At 36.1% G+C, this 22,643-nt stretch overlaps 1 protein-coding gene across 1 annotated transcript; it reads left to right on the top strand.

Annotated features, from left to right (window-relative positions):
- The first annotated feature begins 4,548 nt into the window (after nt 1–4,548).
- Nucleotides 4,549–21,215, top strand: LOC100922330 (alcohol dehydrogenase 1-like). Its single transcript, XM_012552032.1, has 8 exons — nt 4,549–4,641; nt 11,804–11,942; nt 13,807–13,894; nt 13,998–14,217; nt 14,417–14,677; nt 16,544–16,679; nt 17,618–17,756; nt 21,191–21,215. The coding sequence occupies exons 1-8, from the start codon at nt 4,549–4,551 to the stop codon at nt 21,213–21,215; spliced, it is 1,101 nt and encodes a 366-aa protein (XP_012407486.1).
- Nucleotides 21,216–22,643: the final 1,428 nt, after the last annotated feature.

Here is a 22,643-nt window from a genome sequence, read left to right as displayed (position 1 = left end):
CCCAATATAATAGTCATAGAATAGCAAAAGGAGTAGGGGATGGGGAAGGTTTATCCTTTCTGATAATGTAGATATAGACATCATGTCTTTTGTTAGCAGAGTCTGAAAAAGTCATCTCCTCTACTTCCTCAGGCCACTTCCAGGAACCACTAATGAAACAAATAAAAGTATGAAGGGGATAAGGTCACTGCACTAATGAAAATAAATGCTTCCACATAGTTGATGGGTTTTGAGCATGGCCATCAGGGCCCTGAAGGACTAAGGCTGATACAATCCCTAGGCTTCAAAAGCAATAAACAGCAGGACATGTTTAATTAAGGGAAGCCCATCCTCATAACCCCTGGGACCTGCAGCCCCTTAATATAAAGCGAAGTCATAGAAAGGAGTAAAGCTCCAATTTTTGAAATATTCATGTAACTTCTTAACTTTGTCCACAAACCTTGGGAGAATGATCAGGACAGGGAACAATCCAGCCAAAGATGATGCAGGAAGCTGTGGTCAGTGAGAAAAGAACTTGTTTTGTTTTGAATGTAAGGAGAAAAACTAAATAGTGCTATAAGCCTGGTGATTTACTTCTTAAATGGATCAGGCCCAATTGACAATGAACCTTTCCTTCCCTTCTCCCCTTATCCCTCAAAACCAGTTCTTCTGAATCACATACGACATTGACTTCCTCCCCATTATGTCTCACCAATATTGGTCTCAAAGTTTTGAGAGTACTTATGTATGTGCACATTCAGCAAATTTCTCTCCCCTTAATTACTGCCTACCTTAATCATTAATGAAGTGCTTTAAGGTTATATATACCAAGAAGATAGTATAGTATAGCAGAAAGATCATTAGCTCCAAAATCAGAGGGCCCTGGTGGAAGAGTCTACCAATGGGAGGTAGGAGGTTTCCCCTCCGTGGAAATGGATAAATAAAAAGCCTGTCAATCATGACATCAGAGATCTACAGCTAGAAGGGACCTCCGGGACCTCATTTTACAGATGAGAAAACCAAAGTCCAGGGAAGCTAAGTGACATAACAGAAGGAAGTCTATCATTATCATGTCATGCCCACAGGATTGATATAAGTAAGTTTCTTACCTGTGTATCCTTAAACAGTCACTTAGCCTTCCTCTCCAATGAGGGGAAATTAACCAACTCCCAGTGGCAACCTCCTCCACATTTGGAGAGCTCTAATTTTTTAAGGTTTTTTTTTTTTTTTTTTCCATATATCAAGTCTAATTCTGTTTCTCTGCAATTTCAATCCATTGTCTGTAATTCCACTCCCTGGAAAGAAATAGAACCAATATAATCCTACTTCTAGATGCCAGCCCTTAAAACATTGAAAGATGACTATCACCCCCTCAAAATCTTTCTCTTTTTCTCATACTTAACAATCAATCAGTAAACATTTCTTAAGTGCCTGCTATATGCCAGGCATAGTGCTAGACATACACAAAAATAAAGCAAAAAATATTATCTTACCTCAAAGAGCTTACAATCTAATACCCCAGTTCCTTAAATTTGACTGAGCCATAGTTTTCTCATTGTAAAATGTAGGCTATACCAAGAGAACATTGTACATAATTACAGCAATATTATTTGATGAAGAACTGTGAATGATTTAGTTATTCTTAATAATACAATGATTCAGGACAAATCCAAAGGATCATGATGAAGCATATTATCCTCCTCTAATAAAAGAACTGATACTGATTGAATATAGACTAAAGCATACCATTTTCACTTTCTTTCTTACTTTTATTTAAGTCCTCTTATAAAAAATGGCTAATGCAGAATTTTTTACATAATCATATGTATATAACCTATATCTGATTGCTTATTGTTTTTAGGGATTGTGGAGGAAATAAAATTTTGAACCCAAAACCTTTTTAAAAAACTGTTAAAATTGCTTTTATGTATAATTGAAGGGGAATTTCATATATATGCATATGTGTATATACATATATGTGTACATAGATGTGTATATACATATATATGTATATGTATACATGTGTATATTATAATTGCCCCATAGATATAATGAAAGAAAGCTCAAAAATGGCAGAGTAAAGTCAGGAAGCTGCTCAAGCTCTTCCAGTTTTCCTCATATACCACATGAAACCAAGCCACTGAACAGAGTCTGATGAATGAAAGAATTCTCCAGCACAAGATAGATTGGAAAAATTTTAAGAAACGTCAATTTTATTGAGATGAAAAGGGTGTTCAGTCCAGTTCAGATAGACTCTGGAAAAGCCAGTGAAAAAGTCTTAATCATGGCAAATCAGCAACTAAGACCCATCCTGACTCAGTAGAGGAGCAGATCAGGGAAGCCTCCAGGTCCAGCTCAGAAGGCAAACTCTGGGAAACCAGGCTATTTCCTGGAAAGAGCAGGCAAAGCCCCCTACAAACACAAGGGTTCCCTATGTCCAAAGTTCAGAGCTACACAGGACACTTGGAACAGTGCTCCCTTCACCTCAGCTGAGCTCAATCATAAAAGTCAAAACAGAGGAAATACCAAAAGAAAATGAAAGAAAATGAGCAAGAAACAGAAAAGAACTTTGACCACAGAAAGCTACAAGAGTTACAGGGAAATCCAAAACATCAACTCAGACAAGGACACAATGTCCAAAAAGGAGATCTCAAAGAGTAATATGAATTGGTCTCAAGCCCAAAGGGGTGTCTTGGAAGTGTTTATATAAGACTTTAAAAGGCAAATAAGAAAGTTAAAAGAAAAAACAGGAAGAAATAATAGTCGATAGCTTTGAAAAGAAAGGAGGAAAATTGACTGAAGAGAACAACTCTTTAAAAAATATAATTGGTCAAATAAAAAAAAATATCCACTAAAGAAAGTAAATCCTGAGAAGGTTCATGGCAACATGGATAAAAGACAGATGGCCAAAGGATTTATAATGGGTCACATCCATCTGCCAAATTTCATTGGGCCCCAAACCCCGAGGATTATTCTCTGGAGAGAGTGTAGGAGTGAGGAAAGGGGCAAGCTGAACAGGCTTTTACTTTGCTCCCAGCTTCTTTTTTGTTATCCCAAACTGCAGCGGTAAGTTTGTATAGTCTGGTGATATTTAGAATAGGATTCTTAGGTGGCCTGAAATAGGCTATGTTGATGAATATGGCTAAAAGGCAATCTGTCTTTGGGTTTCCATAAAAAAATAGGTCCTGGACGACCAGTATGAGAAAGGACATTCAAGAGGTAATACTTACATAGGTGGTTTTGCACTTGCTCCTAAAGTTCCTTAAAAAGCTGATATATGTTAGAGGCTACAAATTTTACCTGGACTATGGAAATTATTTGTACTGTATCTACTGAATAAGCCAAATCAGATATTATATTTACATCACTTGGGTAATAAGTAAGAGCTAGCAAAATTGTATGCAATTCATTTTGCTGAATGGCCTGAAAGGAAATTCTGACTACTCTTTATAACTAAGTCAGGAGAATATACAGCACAAATGTTATGTTTTGTTGCATCTGTAAAGATGGTTTGATCTTGAAGAGGGATCTTAGAAACCTTTTCTTCAAAAATCCATGGCCAATTATGTAATAGCCAGGCTATACTTAAGGGAGACCTGTGAGTGAAATTTGCCACACTGGGATGATTTCACAGCATACATTAATTTGTACATTGCTATAAACTTATTAGGTCCTATCACAGATAATTACGTATTTAATGGTTTTTAACAAGATTCTAGTCACAAGCATTTGGTAAGGAATAAGACTTTGGTCTGGTTGTACTGGGAGGGTGCCTTTCCCATGTTTAGGTCTTAAAAGGCCTGGATCATAGTCTGGGTATAGAAGGTATGTGTGCCCAATGTGGCACAGCATCTTATGATCTCATCCATCAAAGCATCTTTTTTTAGTCCCTGGATAACTCTTTTTATTAGTGTTTTCTCTAGTAACTTGCCTTATAATTTCCATTGCTTCATTTTCTCCAGTGACTCATGTGATAGCTGTGTGCAGATGCCCCATAAAATCAGCAAAGGATTCGTTGAGATCTTGCACTATTTTCCTGAGGCTTCCCCTTAATCTTGTTTTTCTGGGAGGGTACCCTATACTTTGGTAGAGGCAGAAGCAATTTGCTTATACACTGCCAAAGGGTAATCTGCAGTAACGTGTCTGCATAAGGATCTGTGCCTGCTAGTTGGTCAAAGGAAACTGGTATACTAACTCCAGACTGCCTATTTCGTTGGGCTTGTGTTTGACAGATTTCACTATACTCAGAAAGTCATGACAGGATCTATCCTGGTTTGAAATATGTTTTTGCTATGGATTTCCAGTCATTAGGGGTTAGGATTTCATAAACCAAGTTCTCAATTATGTCCTAACGCAAGGTAATGCAAGTCCATTGAAGGTGCAAGTCTTTCTGATCCTTGATAACTTCCAGATTAAAAAGAATGTGTCTTCTGATTTGATCTGGAAGCCCATTAGAATCCAGTTCTTCAATTACAAGGTTTGCTTCTATTCTCAATCCCAATGTATCCCATCCCTCCTCCTTTACCTTAACCAGTGCCTCCTTAAAGTTGGACATAGGAAGAGGACAAGATGGCAGCACTGGCAGTGTTAATGGTACCATCACCCTTCCTGTTTTTCCATCTCCTGCCCATGAAGGCAGAGTTGAGGGAGGAGGGTGAAAAAGTAGGGGATCAGGGAGCAAGGGATACACCAGGGATGCAGGCACAGGGGAAAGTGGAGGCAGGCTGAGAAACAGGCAAGTGCTATACCCCTCAAACCTCCCAGCACCATTTTTGTCTTTGTCTTTATTCAGTGTGTCACATCCTTTAGCGTTGTCAGCACTTTCTTTTTCTTTATTTTCCTCATCCTACACTAAAAGCACCCTACACTAAAAGTCATATATATATATATATATATATATATATATATATGGGAGGGGGGGAGTGGATCTCTCAAAACCAATCTTATTACATTGTACATAAGGAATGTGTGCTCGAGGATTGAGGCAGGATTCAAAGTATGGTAGTTTTCAGTTAGTTGTTCTCCCACTAATTTCCACTTCTCTGGCTCCAATGATCCCTCCTCCAGGAGCCATGGAAATGTGCACTCCACAATATCTAAGAACTCAGTGATCTGCTTCTGAGTTACTAACCTAACCGAGCATTTTTCATACTTCCCTCAAGAGGGAGGGCCAAATTGTCCCATTTTGGCTGGAAATTGAAAGTGACTAGATTAGCCCTTGTGGAATCTTCCCGCTACCCATTTATACTTATCTTGTTCCTGGGTACCAGGGATTCCTTACTTGAACTCACATGTTTGTGTCAGCCAAGCTGCTATGTGCCCTGTTCTCAAGAGTCCCACATTGGGCACCAATTGTCTGGACCTGCTCACAGGAGGACTTCAGCACCAGCCTGAGTCCTGACCTTAGGTGAGGAGTGATGAGGCAGAACTCAAAGAGGATGGTCAAACAGGAATCTGTTTATTCAAAGGAATCCTCAGTTTTATATACCCTATGCTTACAGAATATACTTACATAACTATAGGATACTACACATGCAGAACCATATAAACAACTTGCTTTTGTCTGCAGTTGTTTCCTTTCCATGTCAGTATAACTCTGTTTCAAGTACAACACAGATTGTCATGCCCCCAACTTCTCAGGAAAGCTGAGATGGCCCTAGCGAGTATGGGGAGCCAAACCAGACCCATCAGCAGAGTTCCTTACTGGATTAAGGGGTCTTATACCTCACTCAGGGTCCTCCATTATGTGTGGCCCTCTATATGAAACATACTGCAATCTACTCATATCTGCATGAGTTTCTCATTTACCTTGAGGATGATCTATTAATTCTCTAGATTAAGGAAAGTAAAATCAAATATGTTTCTCAAGGAATTAAAAAGACAAAAATTCAAGAGGTGAATGAGTGATCATTTAGGAGCTGAAAAACAATTAGGAAAAAGGCATAACCCATAGGCAGCTTTCCACAGCACATTCCATGGGAGTTGGCTACATGAGTTATGGACAAGAACCAGAATCTATAGAAAATTTGGAATCTCACTTCCAACAAATTTATATGGCAAGGATAAATTTGCAGTAACTTGCATACAATGCAGGATTTTTTGATTCTGTCACAGATGTTAATAATAATTGAAGTTTATACAGAGTTTTAAAATTTACAATGTGTTTAACACAAATTATGTCTTTTGATCTTCATAACAACCCCAGGAGATAGAAATGTAACTACAATATATAGTTAAAGTGTAGATGGAACTTTTTATTGAATAGGAGATTTTTTTTTTTTTTTTTTTCATTAAATTACCATTTTATTTTTTTTTTTTTTTTTTTTTATTTAATAGCCTTTAATTTACAGGATATATATACATGGGTAACTTTACAGCATTAACAATTGCCATACCTCTTGTTCCAATTTTTCACCTCTTACCCCACCCCCCCACCCCCTCCCCTAAATGGCAGGATGACCAGTAGATGTTAAATATATTAAAATATAACTTAGATACACAATAAGTATACATGACCACAACATTATTTTGCTGTACAAAAAGAATCAGACTCTGAATTATTGTACAATTAGCTTGTGAAGGAAATCAAAGATGCAGGTGTGCATAAATATAGGGACTGGGAATTCAATGTAGTGGTTTTTAGTCATCTCCCAGAGTTCTTTTTCTGGGTATAGCTAGTTCAGTTCATTACTGCTCCATTAGAAATGATTTGGTTGAATCTCGTTGCTGAGGATGGCCTGATCCATCAGAACTGGTCATCATCTAGTATTGTTGTTGAAGTATATAATGATCTCCTGGTCCTGCTCATTTCACTCAGCATCAGTTCGTGTAAGTCTCTCCAGGCCTTTCTGAAATCATCCTGTTGGTCATTTCTTACAGAACAGTAATATTCCATAATTTTCATATACCACAATTTATTCAGCCATTCTCCAACTGATGGACATCCATTCAGTTTCCAGTTTCTAGCCACTACAAAAAGGGCTGCCACAAACATTCGTGCACATACAGGTCCCTTTCCCTTCTTTATAATCTCTTTGGGATATAATCCCAGTAGTAACACTGCTGGATCAAAGGGTATGCACAGTTTGATAACTTTTTGAGCATAGTTCCAAACTACTCTCCAAAATGGTTGGATTCGTTCACAACTCCACCAACAATGCATCAATGTCCCAGTTTTCCCGCATCCCCTCCAACAATCATCATTATTTTTTCCTGTCATCTTAGCCAATCTGACAGGTGTGTAGTGGTATCTTAGAGTTGTCTTAATTTGCATTTCTCTGATTAATAATGACTTGGAGCATCTTTTCATATGACTAGAAATAGTTTCAATTTCTTCATCTGAGAATTGTCTGTTCATATCCTTTGACCATTTTTCAATTGGAGAATGGCTTGATTTTTTATAAATTAGAGTTAATTCTCTATATATTTTGGAAATGAGGCCTTTATCAGAACCTTTGACTGTAAAAATATTTTCCCAGTTTATTGCTTCCCTTCTAATCTTGTCTGCATTAGTTTTGTTTGTACAAAAACTTTTCAGTTTGGTATAATCGAAATTTTCTATTTTGTGATCAGTAATGATCTCTAGTTCTGCTTTGGTCATAAAGACCTTCCCCTTCCACAGGTCTGAGAGGTAAACTATCCTATGTTCCTCTAATTTATTAATAATTTCATTCTTTATGCCTAGGTCATGAACCCATTTTGACCTTATCTTGGTGTACGGCGTTAAGTATGGATCAATGCCTAGTTTCTGCCATATTAGTTTCCAATTTTCCCAGCAATTTTTATCAAACAGTAAGTTCTTATCCCAAAAGCTGGGATCTTTGGGTTTGTCAAAGACTAGGTTGCTATATTTGTTGACTGTTTTATCCCTTGAACCTAATCTATTCCACTGATCAACTAATCTATTCCTTAGCCAATACCAAATAGTTTTGGTAACTGCTGCTCTATAATATAATTTTAGATCTGGTACAGCTAAGCCACCATCATTTGATTTTTTTTTCATTAATTCCCTTGAAATTCTTGACCTTTTGTTTTTCCATATGAACTTTGTTGTTATTTTTTCTAGGTCATTAAAATAGTTTTTTGGGAGTCTGATTGGTATAGCGCTAAATAAATAGATTAGTTTAGGTAATATTGTCATCTTTATTATATTTGCTCGCCCTATCCAAGAGCATTTAATATTTTTCCAATTGGTTAGATCAGACTTAATTTGTGTTAAAAGTGGTCTGTAATTTTGCTCATAAAGTTTCTGATTTTCCCTTGGCAGATAGATTCCTAAATATTTTATATTATCAGTAGTTACTTTAAATGGAATTTCTCTTTGTAACTCTGACTGTTGGATTTTGTTAGTGATATATAAGAATGCTGATGACTTATGTGGGTTTATTTTATAACCAGCAACTTTGCTAAAGTTGTGGATTATTTCTAATAACTTTTTAGCAGAATCTCTGGGGTTCTCTAAGTATACCATCATGTCATCGGCAAAGAGTGATAATTTGGCTTCCTCATTGCCTTGAATAGGAGATTTTAAAAATTTAACTTATCTTTTTATTCTCCGAAGTATCAGAATCAAGTAAGTATTCCTTTGGAAAATGAAGAGTTTTAAAATCAGAGATTTGTGGATTTGTAGAGTCAAAAAGAAGTCTTGGCTAGTGTCAAAATATTAAATGATTTTAAAATGTAGCAGAGAAAAGGGGAAGAAGGACCAGGAAACACTTGGAATTAAGAAATCGGTACAGGCTAGTTGTCATCAATTTAACCTCCAAGTATCAAGGAGAGTAGCATAGTTTCAGTTGCATTATGTAAGTCTTCTCTTTACAGAGTATCTCTATCCCTTCACTTCTGTCATGAAATCTGTTGGCCTTCTCTATTTTTTTTTCTATTTTGTTATTGATCAGTCATTCAGTTGTGTCTGATTCTTTGTGAACTCCATGGACCATTCTGATATGAGCCTTATATGAACCTCCAAGCCTATGGAGAAATAAACTAATATCAGAAATGGAATGTATCATAGCATCCATGCCAATCAGCAATGGGGCTGAGCCTGTAAATAGTTGCTACAATTTTATTGTGTGCAAGAAAGAAAGATCCAAGTTCCTCAAAAATTATAGTACCAGATACTAACCTGATGGAAAGATCCATATGGAGTTATTCATCCTTTAGGACTCTCTGATTTGGACTTTGCATATTGTTAGGAGAGAGGGTGGAGCAAAGAAATGCATAAAGGCAAGCTGTGCTGTTTTCCCTACAATGTCAGTCTCCTCTCCTTTATATAAGAAAATACATCTGTGTGTTTTTTAATTTAGAAATGTAAAATAAAAAAATATAAACTCATTTTTAATCAAAGTTCCAGATGCACATTCCCAGCAGGTTGAGTAGATCCACTATTAAGCCCCCTCAAAAATAGGATCACAGTGGGCCAGTAGCCATAGCTTCAAAGCAGTATTTCCCTACTGAAGACCAAACCATTATGAAGGGTATTCCAATGTTATGAACTTTATTACACAAATGAAGGACAAGTTTCAGAGAGTGCTTGGTCACATAACTCATAAATATTAAAGCTAGAATTCAAATTGGTCTTCTGTTTTGAAGCTTGATTCAAAAATATATATATATTTGGATCAAGCTTATATATATAATTTTCATACTTGTCAAACATTCAAAACAACTGAATAGTTGTCCCAACTAACCATGTAGTTGTATCAACTAGACAGGAATTAGGGCTCATTTACATAAGGGTGGGCCAGACTCTCTCTTAATTTTGCCTCCAGGAATGGCATTTATGCTAATTAGCAGGAGGGGAGACTTTCAGGTAATAGGAGTTCCTTCAATATACTTAAAGCTTCAGGGCAATAAGATTAATTAGTGCTACTCCATCAAATATTCTACTGACTCCCATTACAAGTCCCACATAGCCCATGCATCAAAAGACAGCATGCTGAGACAGAAGTCTGAATATCTATACTTAAAAAGGATTTTTTTTCTAGTTATTAGTTACCAAGGGCAACTGGGTTGCACAGTGAATAGAGCACCAGCCTGGAGTCAGGAAGACATCTTCCTGATTTCAAATCTGGCCTCACACACTTAATAGTTGTGTGACACTGGGCAAATCATTCAACCCTTTTTGCCTCAGATTCTTCATCTGTAAAAAGAATTGTAAACCAGTTCAGCATCTCTGCCAAAAAAAAACCCAAATTCATTCAGAAAGAGTTAGACACAACTGAGAGACAACTGAAGAACAAAGTCAAGGCTTCTATTCATAAAGTTTGCTACTTTTTCATAAGAGATAGCTGAAGAAAGAACTGGTCTTGAAGCCAGAAAGACCAGATTCAAGCCTAATTTCTAACACAATTTGACTCTGTGACTGAGTAAATCATTTAGCTGTGTTCTAGGCAACTCTCTAAGACTATAAATTCTGGGAAAGATATTAATCTGCATTGGCAGAGAGAGTTTCACCATCCTGAAGTCTGTTTGAATCCTCTCATGTATTCTGCTGTGTACATAATAAGGTTTTTTTCTGTTTCTATTCCTATTTTTTATTTGTTTTAAAATAAATAAATAAATAAAAAGAAAAAATGATCTGGAGGGTTCTATGGACTTCAAGCTCAAAATGATTCAAACAATGTGATATAGTAATTGAAAAATCTAATTCAGTATTAAACAATAAGAGATAGAGAGTATCCATGATGATGGAAATGAAGTATTCTGCCCTGATCTGATAATATTTGGAGTAATATGATTGCTTTTGATGTCCCACTTCAGGAATGGCACTGCTAACTCGAATAGTAACAAAGAAGGAGAATCAGCATTGTAAAAGCCCTTGAGTTTATGTCATATGAAGATCAATGGAAGAGTTTGGGGATATTTAAACTAGAGAAGAAAAAATTGGGGGGTAAATGACAGCAAAGCTGATTTTAAGTACTGAAGGAATTTCCATGAAAAGGAAATTAGACTAATTCTGTTTGCCTCCCAGTTGTATGCTGTGGCTGACAATAAAGGAAAGCATATTAGTGGGATCCCATGAGCTGTATTTTTGGCACTGCAAACACACAGAATGGTTTGTACTATCAGTCACTTAACGAGCATTTATTAAGCACCTATTATGAGATCAAGCAGGGCAGCTGATGGTGGAGCAATTAGAACACCAGGTCCAGAGGCAGGAAGACCTGGATTCAAATCCAATCATAGACACTCACTGTGTGACCCTGAGCATGTTACTTAACCCTGTTTACCTCAGTTTTCACATCTGTAAAATGAACTCAAGAAGAAAATAGCAAATCACTCCAGGGTCTTTGCCAAGAAAATCCCAAAGGTGATAAAGAATAGACATATATGACTCAACAACAACAACATTGGGGTATATAACCTGTTTTATCAGCCATAATATGCATTAGGTCAGCTCTATCTGATCAAACTGTAAGAGTCATTGAATGAGCTGAAGAAAACACAGGAAATTCACCAGAACCAGAAGAGAATATATGGAATTTTCAACTAGCAATTTTTTTATTCTCTTTAGAATCATGCTTTCCCAACCTTCCTTGCTCATACCTCAACCAAGGTAGAAAACAACCATCTGAGGATAACTGAGCCACTTAGCTGCCTCAGACTACCCAGTTTTACAAAGAAACATTCTGATAACAGAGAATAAGAAAAAGGATTCTACATAAGAAACTTTAAACTTTAACTTTAAACAAGTGTTGTTACAAGTTGTTTTTTTTTTTTTATTATATTATACAAGTATGTACTGTGGTAGGTTTCAGTAAACCTCCAAAAATATAGGAAGAAAATATTCTGCAGTATTTTATGTCATTTAATTGTCATGTAGGTTATAGCTTCAGGGATCTGCGGTTCAGATAACCACATACTAGATGGATCAATTCCATTACATTTACCTGCAATTTTGGGACATGAAGGAGCTGGAATAGTAGAAAGCATTGGAGAAGGTGTGAGCACTGTGAAACCAGGTGAGTATGAAACCCAAAATGGTGTTTGATGTCAGAAGCTTCTCCTTTCCACTTCTTCAAAACAATCAAATTCTCTACAAAAAGGAAGGGAAATTTGAAGTACAAGTCCATTGTAAGTCAGCTCTGGTAGAGACTTAGAGAGAAGATTATTACTTTACTAATTCCTCTCTACTAGATTATAAATGGGCTTCTATCTAGGCTTTGGTCCTTCACTCTTTTTTTTTTTCTTGAATAGTACAAAGCAGAATGTAACTTCTTTCTTTCTTTCTCTCTCTCTCTCTCTCTTTCTCTTTCTCTTTCTCTTTCTCTTTCTCTCTCTTTTCTGAGGCAATTGGGGTTAAGTGGCTTGCCCAGGGTCACATAGCTAGGGAGTGATAAGTGTCTAAGCTCAATTTTGAACTCAGGTCCTTCTGACTCTATGCACTGAGCCACTAATTTTGCCCTGTAATCAAAGTGAGGAAAAGAACAGTCTATTTGTGGTTGTGTCAGTGAAAAATGGAGGAAACAGAGGCAGATGATTTGGATTATAGGGAAGAATGCCTCTGTAATTCCATCTTCTGGACGCCTTGGCTAGCTTGTGGACAGTTAGGAAACATGTAAAGGTAGCTAGGTGATCCAGTGGATAAATAGGGTGCTAGACTTGTAGTCAGTAAAATCTGATTCAAATCCAGTTTCTGAAACTACCTTTAAGACTTAAGTAAGGGGGGCTTTTCATTCATAAATCTACCAGAGGAGATAGTAGGTCTCTGACTATAAGGCAACACCAGATTTTTACTAAATCCATCAGACTGAAGAATGGTTTTGCTCTTGAAATGGTCCTTCTCAAGAGAAGAGGAATTACAGTATTCAGAAAAAAACACTGATTAGTAGCATTAAATGCTGCAGAAACATCAAGAAAGATGAAGTTTAAGAACAAGCCATTGGATTTGGCTAGTAAAAGAGAAATACAGGGGAAATCAGGTTTAAGTGAGTGATGAGATGGGGAGCCAAATTGCAAGGGGTTAAAAAGTGATAGGGAGAAGTGGAGGTCAAGAAATATAAACAATTTTTGAGTTTGTGAAAGAGAGGAAAGGTAAAGAAGGATAGTCTAAAGAGATAATTTAAAGAAATCTTTTACAAAAGATGTATGAAAAGATGTACAAAAGATGTAAAAGATGGATCAGGTCTAGTCATGTTGAGCAGGAAATAAGCCAGTTGATCAGGAAAGTCTGAAGATTAGAGAGTGAAAGTCTAGGGATGATTTTATGAAAAGGCAATCAAAGGAATCAGAATTGAATAAGGCAAAGGGTACATACAAGCAGATGGCTTACAAGATCTCAAGTATTTTTACTTTTAATTTTTCTTTTTTATTTTAAATTTAGCAATCTCAATAAACACAAATATGTTGATAGTGTATATAAGAACAAAAAAGAGGATTGTATAGAACAGTAAACATCTGGTATGTATAGGATTTTTTTCTAATTTATTAGCAAGTAGCAGAAAAGAGAGTGTCCAAAGCTATTAGCCTCTAGCTTAAAATTTTTTCCAGGGAGTATAAGTTACAGGCATTGTTGTCATTTGTGAGCATATAATGGCTTTGAAAGGACTAAAATGCCAGGGAATTGATGTTCATAAGACCAGCATCTTCTCTTACATTCATGTAATCATTCACATGACTCAGATCAAGAAGATAATTGCTTCTTCTTAGCAAAGAACATTTCATTATGAATGCTAATTTTCTGATAAGGATTCATTTGAATTTTGTGAGTTTTTTTTTTAATCCAATATATACAACTTGATGGATTATCCCCACATTTTATTTTGATGCTATTCACTTTTTCTCTCCATCCAGAGTAAGGGCTATTTTCTTGTTTTCCTCCTTTAGGAGATAAAGTCATATTAAGTGCTCTGCCCCAGTGCAGAGAATGTGACTCCTGCTTACATGAGAAGGGCAACTGTTGCCTGAAGGAAGAGTAAGTGCCTTTATTTCAATGATTTTGCTTACATTTTGATCCAGGACTGATGGATTTATTTATCTTTGTTGTGGATCTGTGTCTGTCTGTCTCCATGAACTAGTATGTTTTCTCCAGTTGGACTGATGCTTGATGGTACCAGCAGATTTACATGTAGAGGGAGGAAAGTGTATAATATTTTTGGAACAAGCACATTCACTGAATACACCGTGATGCATGAGTTTTCAGTAGTAAAAGCTGATGATGATGCACCCTTGGAGAATGTCTGTATATTAGCTTGTGGATTCCCCACAGGTTATGGAGCTGCTGTTAATGCTGCACAGGTGAGCATGTGTTGATGAGCAGTTCAGAAAAAATTGATTTCCCCTAATTAATGTCAAGATATGACTAAATCAACCAAAATGGTCATGGAAGTACCTTGTAAAGACTCAGGCAGACTGGGCAGAACATTTCTCCTATTTTGATGGTGCAGGTTTATTCAACCCTAAAGTCTCACTAGGAGTTTGTGTTCTTCATGTGCAGGTGACTCCTGGTTCTACCTGTGTTGTCTTTGGGCTTGGAGGTGTTGGCTCTGCAGTTGTTCTTGGGTGCAAAGCAGCTGGTGCTTCCAGGATCATTGGCATTGACATCAATGAAGGGAAATTTGAGAAAGCAAAAGCTTTTGGGGTCACTGATTGCCTTAATCCTCGAAACTTCAAGAAGCCCATCCAGCAGGTGATAATGGACATGACTGGCTTTGGTGCTGACTTTACCTTTGAGGCTACTGGGACTATTGAAACCATGGTAGGTTAACTCCAGGCACAGGGAAAAATATGGTTTAGGTCAAAAAATAGCCATGTAGTAAACTAATTTAATTTTACCAAAAAGTACTTAAAATTAAGAAGATAAATTACAAACATGGGAAGATATCTTACTTTGAATGTTTGGTAGAATGGAAAGTTTTTAAATCATTGTAATCATATTTTGTACCCAGTGATATAACATTTTAATACACACAAATAAATGTAAGGAGACCAATTTCAGATGAACCCCTACATGTAGAACGGGCTATCTCCCACATGCGGCAGGGAGATAGCTCAAAAGGAAAAAGAATAGATATCTCTAGCTCCTTCCTCCATGCCCCTCACAAACAAATCCTTTTGAATTTTCCAAAAACACTGAGATATACAGATATAGCAGCTAATATTTTTTTTAAAATACAAGGGAGTAATGAAGTCAATCAATAGATTAATGAAATAATAAGCATTTATTAAGCATCTATTTATGTACCAGGTATTTACTAGGAACAGATACAGAGAAAGTCAATACAGAAAGTATTTCTATTCCCTTTCTAAAGGTGAGGATGTGCTGGAACCAGCTTAAGCCAGCTCACAAAAGCTGATTCTTAAATTGTCAGTGCATGCTTTTACAAATATTCTTTCCCCCTGCACTACTTGACTCTGTGGGGAGGGGAAGAGGATTAGTTTCATAGTTTAGTTCAGTTCCCAGAAAATATAATTCCAGTTCTAAGTTCAAAACCTCCCTAAGGTTGGAGTCTCAGATACCCTAGCTTCTCAAAGTTTCCATACCAACCTGTACTCCTGGCTCCAAGGTTACCATGACTCACTCCCAGGTCCATGAGGATCATCTCCAGCACCTGAAAATGAGAGTAAATAACATCGAACAGAAACAAACACCACCAAGACCACTTCTTGGAGTCAGAGTCAAAAAGGGAATAAGGGAAGAATTTGCCTTTCCTTTTCACCAGTTTATTTCATGGCATCTAATTCAGCCAAAATATATAAGGGTTACTGAAAAGTGTGTAGATGAAAAGATGGTGGAAAAGAGAATCAACATCTTAGTCTCACCAGGTTTTAATCCCTCCAATCAATGGAAGGCAAACTGGCATGCTGAAAACCATTTATAATAAAAATTTCTCTCTCCCTGTCTCTCCTCTCTTTCCCTCCCTTGCTTCTTTTTCTCTCTTTCTGTCTCTATCTCTCTCCATGTGTTTATCTGTGTCTCTGTCTCTCTGTATCTATCTGTCTCTCCTGCTTTATTGTGTTCTTTCATGGTTTTCTTTCTATCTCTAGATCCATCATTTTTTTTCTCTCTTCAAGTCTCCATGGTTTCTCTTTTCCTCTCTTCCCGTTTCTCTCAAGAGCAAAAAATGTAACAAAAAAAGAAGAAAGAAATACTAAAATGATGGGAATATAAATAAAAAGATGTGAGACACAGAAGGAAACAGAGCAGGCAAATGAAAAAAGAGTAGAGAGGAAGTAGAAGAAAGAATTAGAGAGACATGAGATGCATAAACTATAATAAACATTATGTCATATGCCTCAAGCAAATTAGGATACAGAAAAATGAAGACCTGCTCTCATTCTATAAAGATATATTTTCTTTAAAATAATTGAAATGAGGAGGAAAAAACAGCCAAAGACAAGGAAGGTGACAGGGGATGATCCAAAATAAACCACCTCATTTGATATATCCAAATCAAGAAACAGAAGTTTATGACTCAATCTAACTCATGTGGCTCAAATGAAAATGATCTATACTTCAACTAAACATTAATTCTACTGGCTCTCATGGTAGTCAGCTTCACAGTGAAACTCTATGTGATCAGAGATGTGACTGAAAGATTCACAATTATATTCTTAATTCTAGATTGCTGCTTTAGAGTCCTGCAACATGAGCTATGGTGTCTGTGTTATTATAGGAGTACCACCAGCAAAATCCCAGCTCTCTTTTGATCCACTGTTGCTATTGTCTGGCCGGGTCCTCAGAGGCTCCTTGTTAGGAGGTAGGAAAAAAAACTTGAAATAAACAGATATTTGAACTCTAACAAATCCATTTGAATTTCCCAGAAACACTGAAATATACAGGTATCACAGCTAATATTTTTTAAATAAAGGAGAGGAATAAAGTTAATCATTAGATTAATGAAATAATAAGCATTTATTAAGCATCTATTATGTACCATTTTGTACTAGGAAATGATACAGAGAAAGCCCATACAGAAAGTATTTCTATTCCCTTTCTAAGGTGAGGGTGTGCTGGAACCAGCTCAAGCCAGCTCACAAAAGCTGATTCTTAAATTTTCAGTGCACACTTTTATACCTGTGCAATTGATAAATGTTGTAAAACAGCACTTGCCATTGTTTTGTTTATTGTCTGGGCCTAGGAAAGTGATGGATAAAATGTTAAATATGCAGATTAAATTCAAAATTGTATCCTATGTACTTTTTTTTGAAGATTCAGTTCCTAAACATTTGTGAGCACCTCTCTAAGGGGTATTATTACATTTTTATGTAATATTTATAAATATTTACATATGCAGTCAGAGTGTAGTGGGGACCCCCCCATAGTACCAAATCAGTGGTACTGTACCCACTCACAAATCAGATCATAGGTCAGAAGAATAGTAAACACACCTCTTCATACCATCTTGAAAGAATTGAAAATTTGCAAGAAGTATCTGAAAACAGAATTTAAAAAAACACACAAAAATATATACACACAAAAGAAAGTGAAAATATTATGTTTTGATTTGCATTCAGAATCCATTAGTTATTTCCAATCAATCAACTTCTTTTGTTGTCTGGAAAAGAAAATGGGAAAAAGACTCTAACACTACTATCAATGGCTATTTCTCTGTTGATTACTTCTATGATATATGGACATTTACTTGATTCAAGCTTTATTGTTCAAGCGCTAGTATTCTTTTTTTCTTCTTCATAGAGTATAAAACCAGAGACTGTATTCCTGTATTAGTGGATGATTACATGAAGAAGAAAATTGATGTGGACTCAGTGATAACCCATAAATTGCCTTTTGTCGAAATCAATAAAGGATTTGAACTCCTCCGATCGGGAAAATGGTAAGGACTTTATTTGGTCATCTTTGTGTCTGACATTTACTTGAAAAAAGAAATCACAGTGAACATAAGGAGTCCCTTTTCATAAGATCCTAAATGAGTGAGAAATGGATGGAGAGGGTGACCCTGAGGAAGGAATCAGGCAATCATCCACTACTAATTTCACTACTCCTTAGCAGTATGAAGTAGCAAAGCCTATTCTTTCATCTCTCTATATCTCAGTTTCACTACTTAAAATAAAAAGTGGGCATAATAATACTTATCTGACCTATACCAGAGGATTCTTGAAAAGATCATATGAGTAAATAAAAAGAAAAATAAAATTAAACATGCCATTTAAATTTCTAATATTGTTAATATTGGTGTTGCAAATCTAAAAGTATAAGTAAACCCATTTAAAATTGTAATTTAAATATGTTAAGGTGTTCAATGATAGAATTGTCTTAATTCTGAAATTATTTGCAAGGTATATGCAGAGGGAGAAGGTTCAAAACATAAGGTCTTAAATGCCAAGCAGAGAACTGTGAATTTTATTCTTTAGGTAATAGTGAGTTAAAGACTTTTGAAAAGAGGAGTAATGTAAGTAGATTTATGCATTAAGCAGAAGGATGGATTTGATAGAAAAGTGAATCCTGATTCCCGCCTGCATTCCCTGGGTTCATATTCAAAGAAGAGTTTTAGTTTTCTCTTTTGTGAAATGTGCTGGGACTTTTTCATTCATGCTTATATGGATAAAAGAGAGTCAGGACATCAAGAAGAAGTAAGATGGAATGTATCCCAGACAGAGGAAATTTTTTTTTAATGCAAAAAGTCTACTGTACTTAGGAAATGAGGAAATTTAATTGGATTATGGGATACCTGGAGTATAGTGGTGACAAATATGATTGGAAATACAGAGTAGAGCCAAACTATGAAAAGTACTCATTGTCAAATAAAGTAGATGGGGCTTTTATAAGGAAGTCCCTAAATATAAGAAAATAAAAGAGTAATTTACATTATTATCTTCAAAAAAACCCCTATTTTATCTTTTGGAAAGAACTATTGCCCTATCTTGGTAACTCTTCTTTGAAAATCATATACAGTCTCATCTACTAATTATTTGATCCAAGAGATTCAAAATATTTGTGAAAAACATTCCTGTGGGCTATGTATATTTACCAAAATCAGTTGAAGCAAGTTTTTTCCCTCCAGGACTAGTGAACTCATCATTGCAAGGAATCCCTGGTGTGACACATGCATACAGTTTAGTGATTTATCCATAACTTATAATCTTAGCATGTTGCTTAAAACACTGAGAGATTAATTAATTGGCTTGTCAATGATCACACTGCAAGAATGAGTTCAAGGCATTAGTTAAAGACTTAAAGCTATCAGTGGTTCTTGATATATTGAGGATAACAACATACAGACAATCAGCCTGATCTCAAAGGGAAGGCATTAACAATAAGGGGGTCCCAGAAAGACTTCTTTCAGGGGATGAAGTGTTAGCTGGAAATTTTAACTTGAAGGGAGCCAGGAAAGCCCAGAGGCAGAGATAAGGAGAGAGAACTCCAGGGTTGGGGAACAATCAGTAAAAATTCATAGCATTAGAAGATGGAAGATCTTGTAAGAGGAACAACAAAGAAGCCAGTTGTGGAACTATAAAGTAAATGGGAAGAAGCACAGTATAAGAAGACTAGCAAGATAGGAAATGCATTAAACGCCACAGGATTTTATTTTAGGTTCTGGGATAAAAGAAAGCCATTAAGAGTTTATTGAATAGGGAGGTGAGATGGTCCAACCTGCATTTTATGAAGATTACTTGGATAGCTGAAGGGAGAAAGAGCTATTGTGAGAAAAAAAACTTGATGAAAGCAGTCCAACCAGCAGGCTATTGCAATAGTTTAAGCATGAGGTAATGAGGACCTATAGTGCGAAATCAGAGAAGAATAAAAGAAATGTCACAAAAATAGAACTAGCAGGACTTAGCAACAGTCTGGATGGAGGAGGTTAGTGGAGTGAGAGGAGTCAAGAATGATACCCACATGGAAAATCCTGGGTAAGTGGAAGGATGACGATACCCTCACCCAAAAAAGAGAGTTTAGGGAGAGGGGAGAATTTGGAAGGAAAGATAATGACTTCAGTTTAGAATGTGTTAAAATGCTCAGAATATCCAATTTGAAGTGTCCAGTAGGCAATTAATTGGAGATTCAAAACGAAGTGGGAAGAGAGAGTAGGACTGGAGAAGTAGATCTGAGAATCATCTGCTTAGAGATAATGATTTGAACCCAATTCTTTCTGACTCCAAGATCTGCCCTCCACCCACTGTATCATCCTGTCTCCTACAGACTAATTGGAATCTTACCATTTCAAACTCTGACATCATGTAGTCTAATTTCTTTATTTTATGCAAAGTAGCTAGTGGATTGTAGTAGAAAAAGCATTGCACTGAAAAACAGAACATCTAGTTCAAATCCTGGCTTAAATACTTCTTGGTTATGTGATTTGCCTAAGTCATTATAATGTCTCTGGTCTCAATTTCATCATCAATAAAATGGGAAGAATACAAATTTTATTTACTTCATAGAATTTTTTAAAATGCTTTGAAAACTTTAATGTAAATGGCAGTTGTTAATATTAAGCAATGATGAAACTGGAACCCATAGAGATTCTATAAGCTACCCAAAAGCTATGTCTTTAGACTTTCAATCTAGGCCACTTTCCACAATACCATGTCTGGCTCCTCTGGTCCCCAGTTACAATTAATGACTTTAGACCAAGTTAGTTTTCTAGAAAATATGGGCCCTTTGTCACAAGGAAAACTGTGTAGAGAGGGTACTCACTGACAGTAACCCAGGAGCATCACTAGGCTGGGAAGGGCAAACATTAGAAGCTCTGTGGCTAAGAGAAGCATTATGTTGCTTCTACCTTTAAGATTCTCAGACTTTATTACACAATGTTTAACTCCTTGGACCAATAACATTCTCCTTGAAATGTTAATCTATTCTGAGACCTCTCTGTGTATTAGAAATGCTTTTCAATACAACATGCATACTAGAAAGTTCTGTGATATATTATTGATCTGTGCAGAGAATCCAGATCAGAGGAAAGAGGTTCAAAGGGGTTCTGATTCTTTCCACCATTGTTAAAATTAAGTTCAGTTCACTTGCTGTTCCCCCTCAGGTGAAAATATATAAAATTCGTGATAGGCCAGAAATGAAAATGGAAGACAGGGATTATACAGACTACTTGAGGATTCTTTTGCAATATAATTTTTATTTTATTTTACTTTTATCTATTAACAAGAATTTTATTTTCTCTCCTTTCCACCCAACTGAAGAGAAAAGAAAATTATAGCCCTTGTAACAACAACGCATAGACAAGGAAAACAAACACCAGAATTGGCTATGTCTGGGAACATATGACTAAATCATTGTTTTTGTATTTTTGTATTTCAGCATTCGATGTGTCCTGTTGTTCTGAGATCCTACTGGATGAAAGGGGAATGAATATGCAAGGAAACATCCTTCTTGCTAGAATGTCATCTTCCCTAGAAACTTCATATACATCAGGAGTAGTGTTGGAAATTTGGTACTTCCTAGAACAGTGGGAAATGAAATAAATTTCTTCTACATATTATGCTTTTAAAAAGTGTTTGTTTTAAATCTGCATATAAAGTTGACTCATGACTTAAAAAAGAAAAAACATGGGAGCTGATTTTTTTTTACAAGTTGCACCTCCTATTAAAAAAGGTTTCTATCAATTTAAAAATACTAAGGCCCTTTCTTAAATTAGTGTGAACCCTGAGCTATAGCATAAGAACTACATTTGCATTTCCAGACCTTGACTAGAGTAATTGTAAGCCCAAAGCAAAGTCTTCCTTCTGCCAAGAATTCTGTGTTCTCACTTTCCCCATGACACTTCCTGTCTATCCAGATTTTGAGAATTTTACTAAAATTTAGCTGTCTAGTCTCTCTTTTTCTTCATTCTATGGGAAGGAAACGGAGACCTCACTTCTCTTTCCTATGTCACAAGCATGAGGAGTTTCTTTAAAGACCTAGACCGGTTACTACTGGGAAGATGACATACCTCTGCTAGCACTTCAAAAAGTCTCATTTGTCAAAAAAAATTTCTGGGACAATTTGTCCATCTAGGGCTCAATTATGCTGTCACCTTTTCCCAGTCTGTCAGAGAATGGGATTTCACCAGCATCCTGCCATTCTTTGTACAAGATTCCCCCATTCCCTCCTTAACACTGGCTCTCAAAATGTGCACTTATTCCACATGTTTTCAATATTTCCTTATCTTTGACTAGGTTGTATCCCAAAGTTGAACATTTGCTCTTGAGAGCAAAACTATCTCATTTTTACGATGTGAACATTCAGGGACCCATTATAGTGCCTTGATACTTCATAAATGATGATAAGTTAATTATTTTTAGGACAAACAAATAATAATTGTAGAGTTCATATGAGCTCAAATAATAGTGGAAGGAAAACCCAATAAAGGAAACAATTTTTAATATGCAAAATCAGTACAAAATAATCTGCCTTATTCCAAGTGTTGGAAATACAAAAACATATCATTACCTAACATATGGACAGATAAAAGTAAATCAAAATATGTACAAAATAAATGCAAAGTAATCAGCTGTTGAAAAGGATATCCCAAAGTCAGACTTGTATCATCAAGCTAATAAATAAGTAAAATCACTGAGTCTATTTCATCTGTAATAATAACAACAACAACAACAATAACTTTACTATGTAAGCTTAAGATTTACAAAATACTTTTTAAATACTTTCTCATTTTATCCCCCAGTAACTTTGGGAGTTGAATGCTTTTATTAACTTTTATTATTTCAGTACTATTACCATAGATTTTATTTTAATAGTGGACTTATATTGATGA

The sequence above is a fragment of the Sarcophilus harrisii genome, chromosome 6 (assembly GCF_902635505.1).
Source record: "Sarcophilus harrisii chromosome 6, mSarHar1.11, whole genome shotgun sequence".
In the NCBI taxonomy this organism is placed as follows: domain Eukaryota; kingdom Metazoa; phylum Chordata; class Mammalia; order Dasyuromorphia; family Dasyuridae; genus Sarcophilus; species Sarcophilus harrisii.
The sequence above is the reverse complement of the archived record's forward strand: the minus strand, read 5'-3'. Positions and strand labels throughout refer to the sequence as shown.

Excerpts from the sequence above, each read along its gene's own strand:
- LOC100922330 (XM_012552032.1), top strand. The coding sequence starts at position 4,549 with ATGGCAGCACTGGCAGTGTTAATGGTACCATCACCCTTCCTGTTTTTC. Across the intron at positions 16,680-17,617 it reads CAGAGGCTCCTTGTTAGGAG|AGTATAAAACCAGAGACTGT; the intron begins GTAGGAAAAAAA and ends TCTTCTTCATAG. Across the intron at positions 17,757-21,190 it reads CTCCTCCGATCGGGAAAATG|CATTCGATGTGTCCTGTTGT; the intron begins GTAAGGACTTTA and ends TTTGTATTTCAG.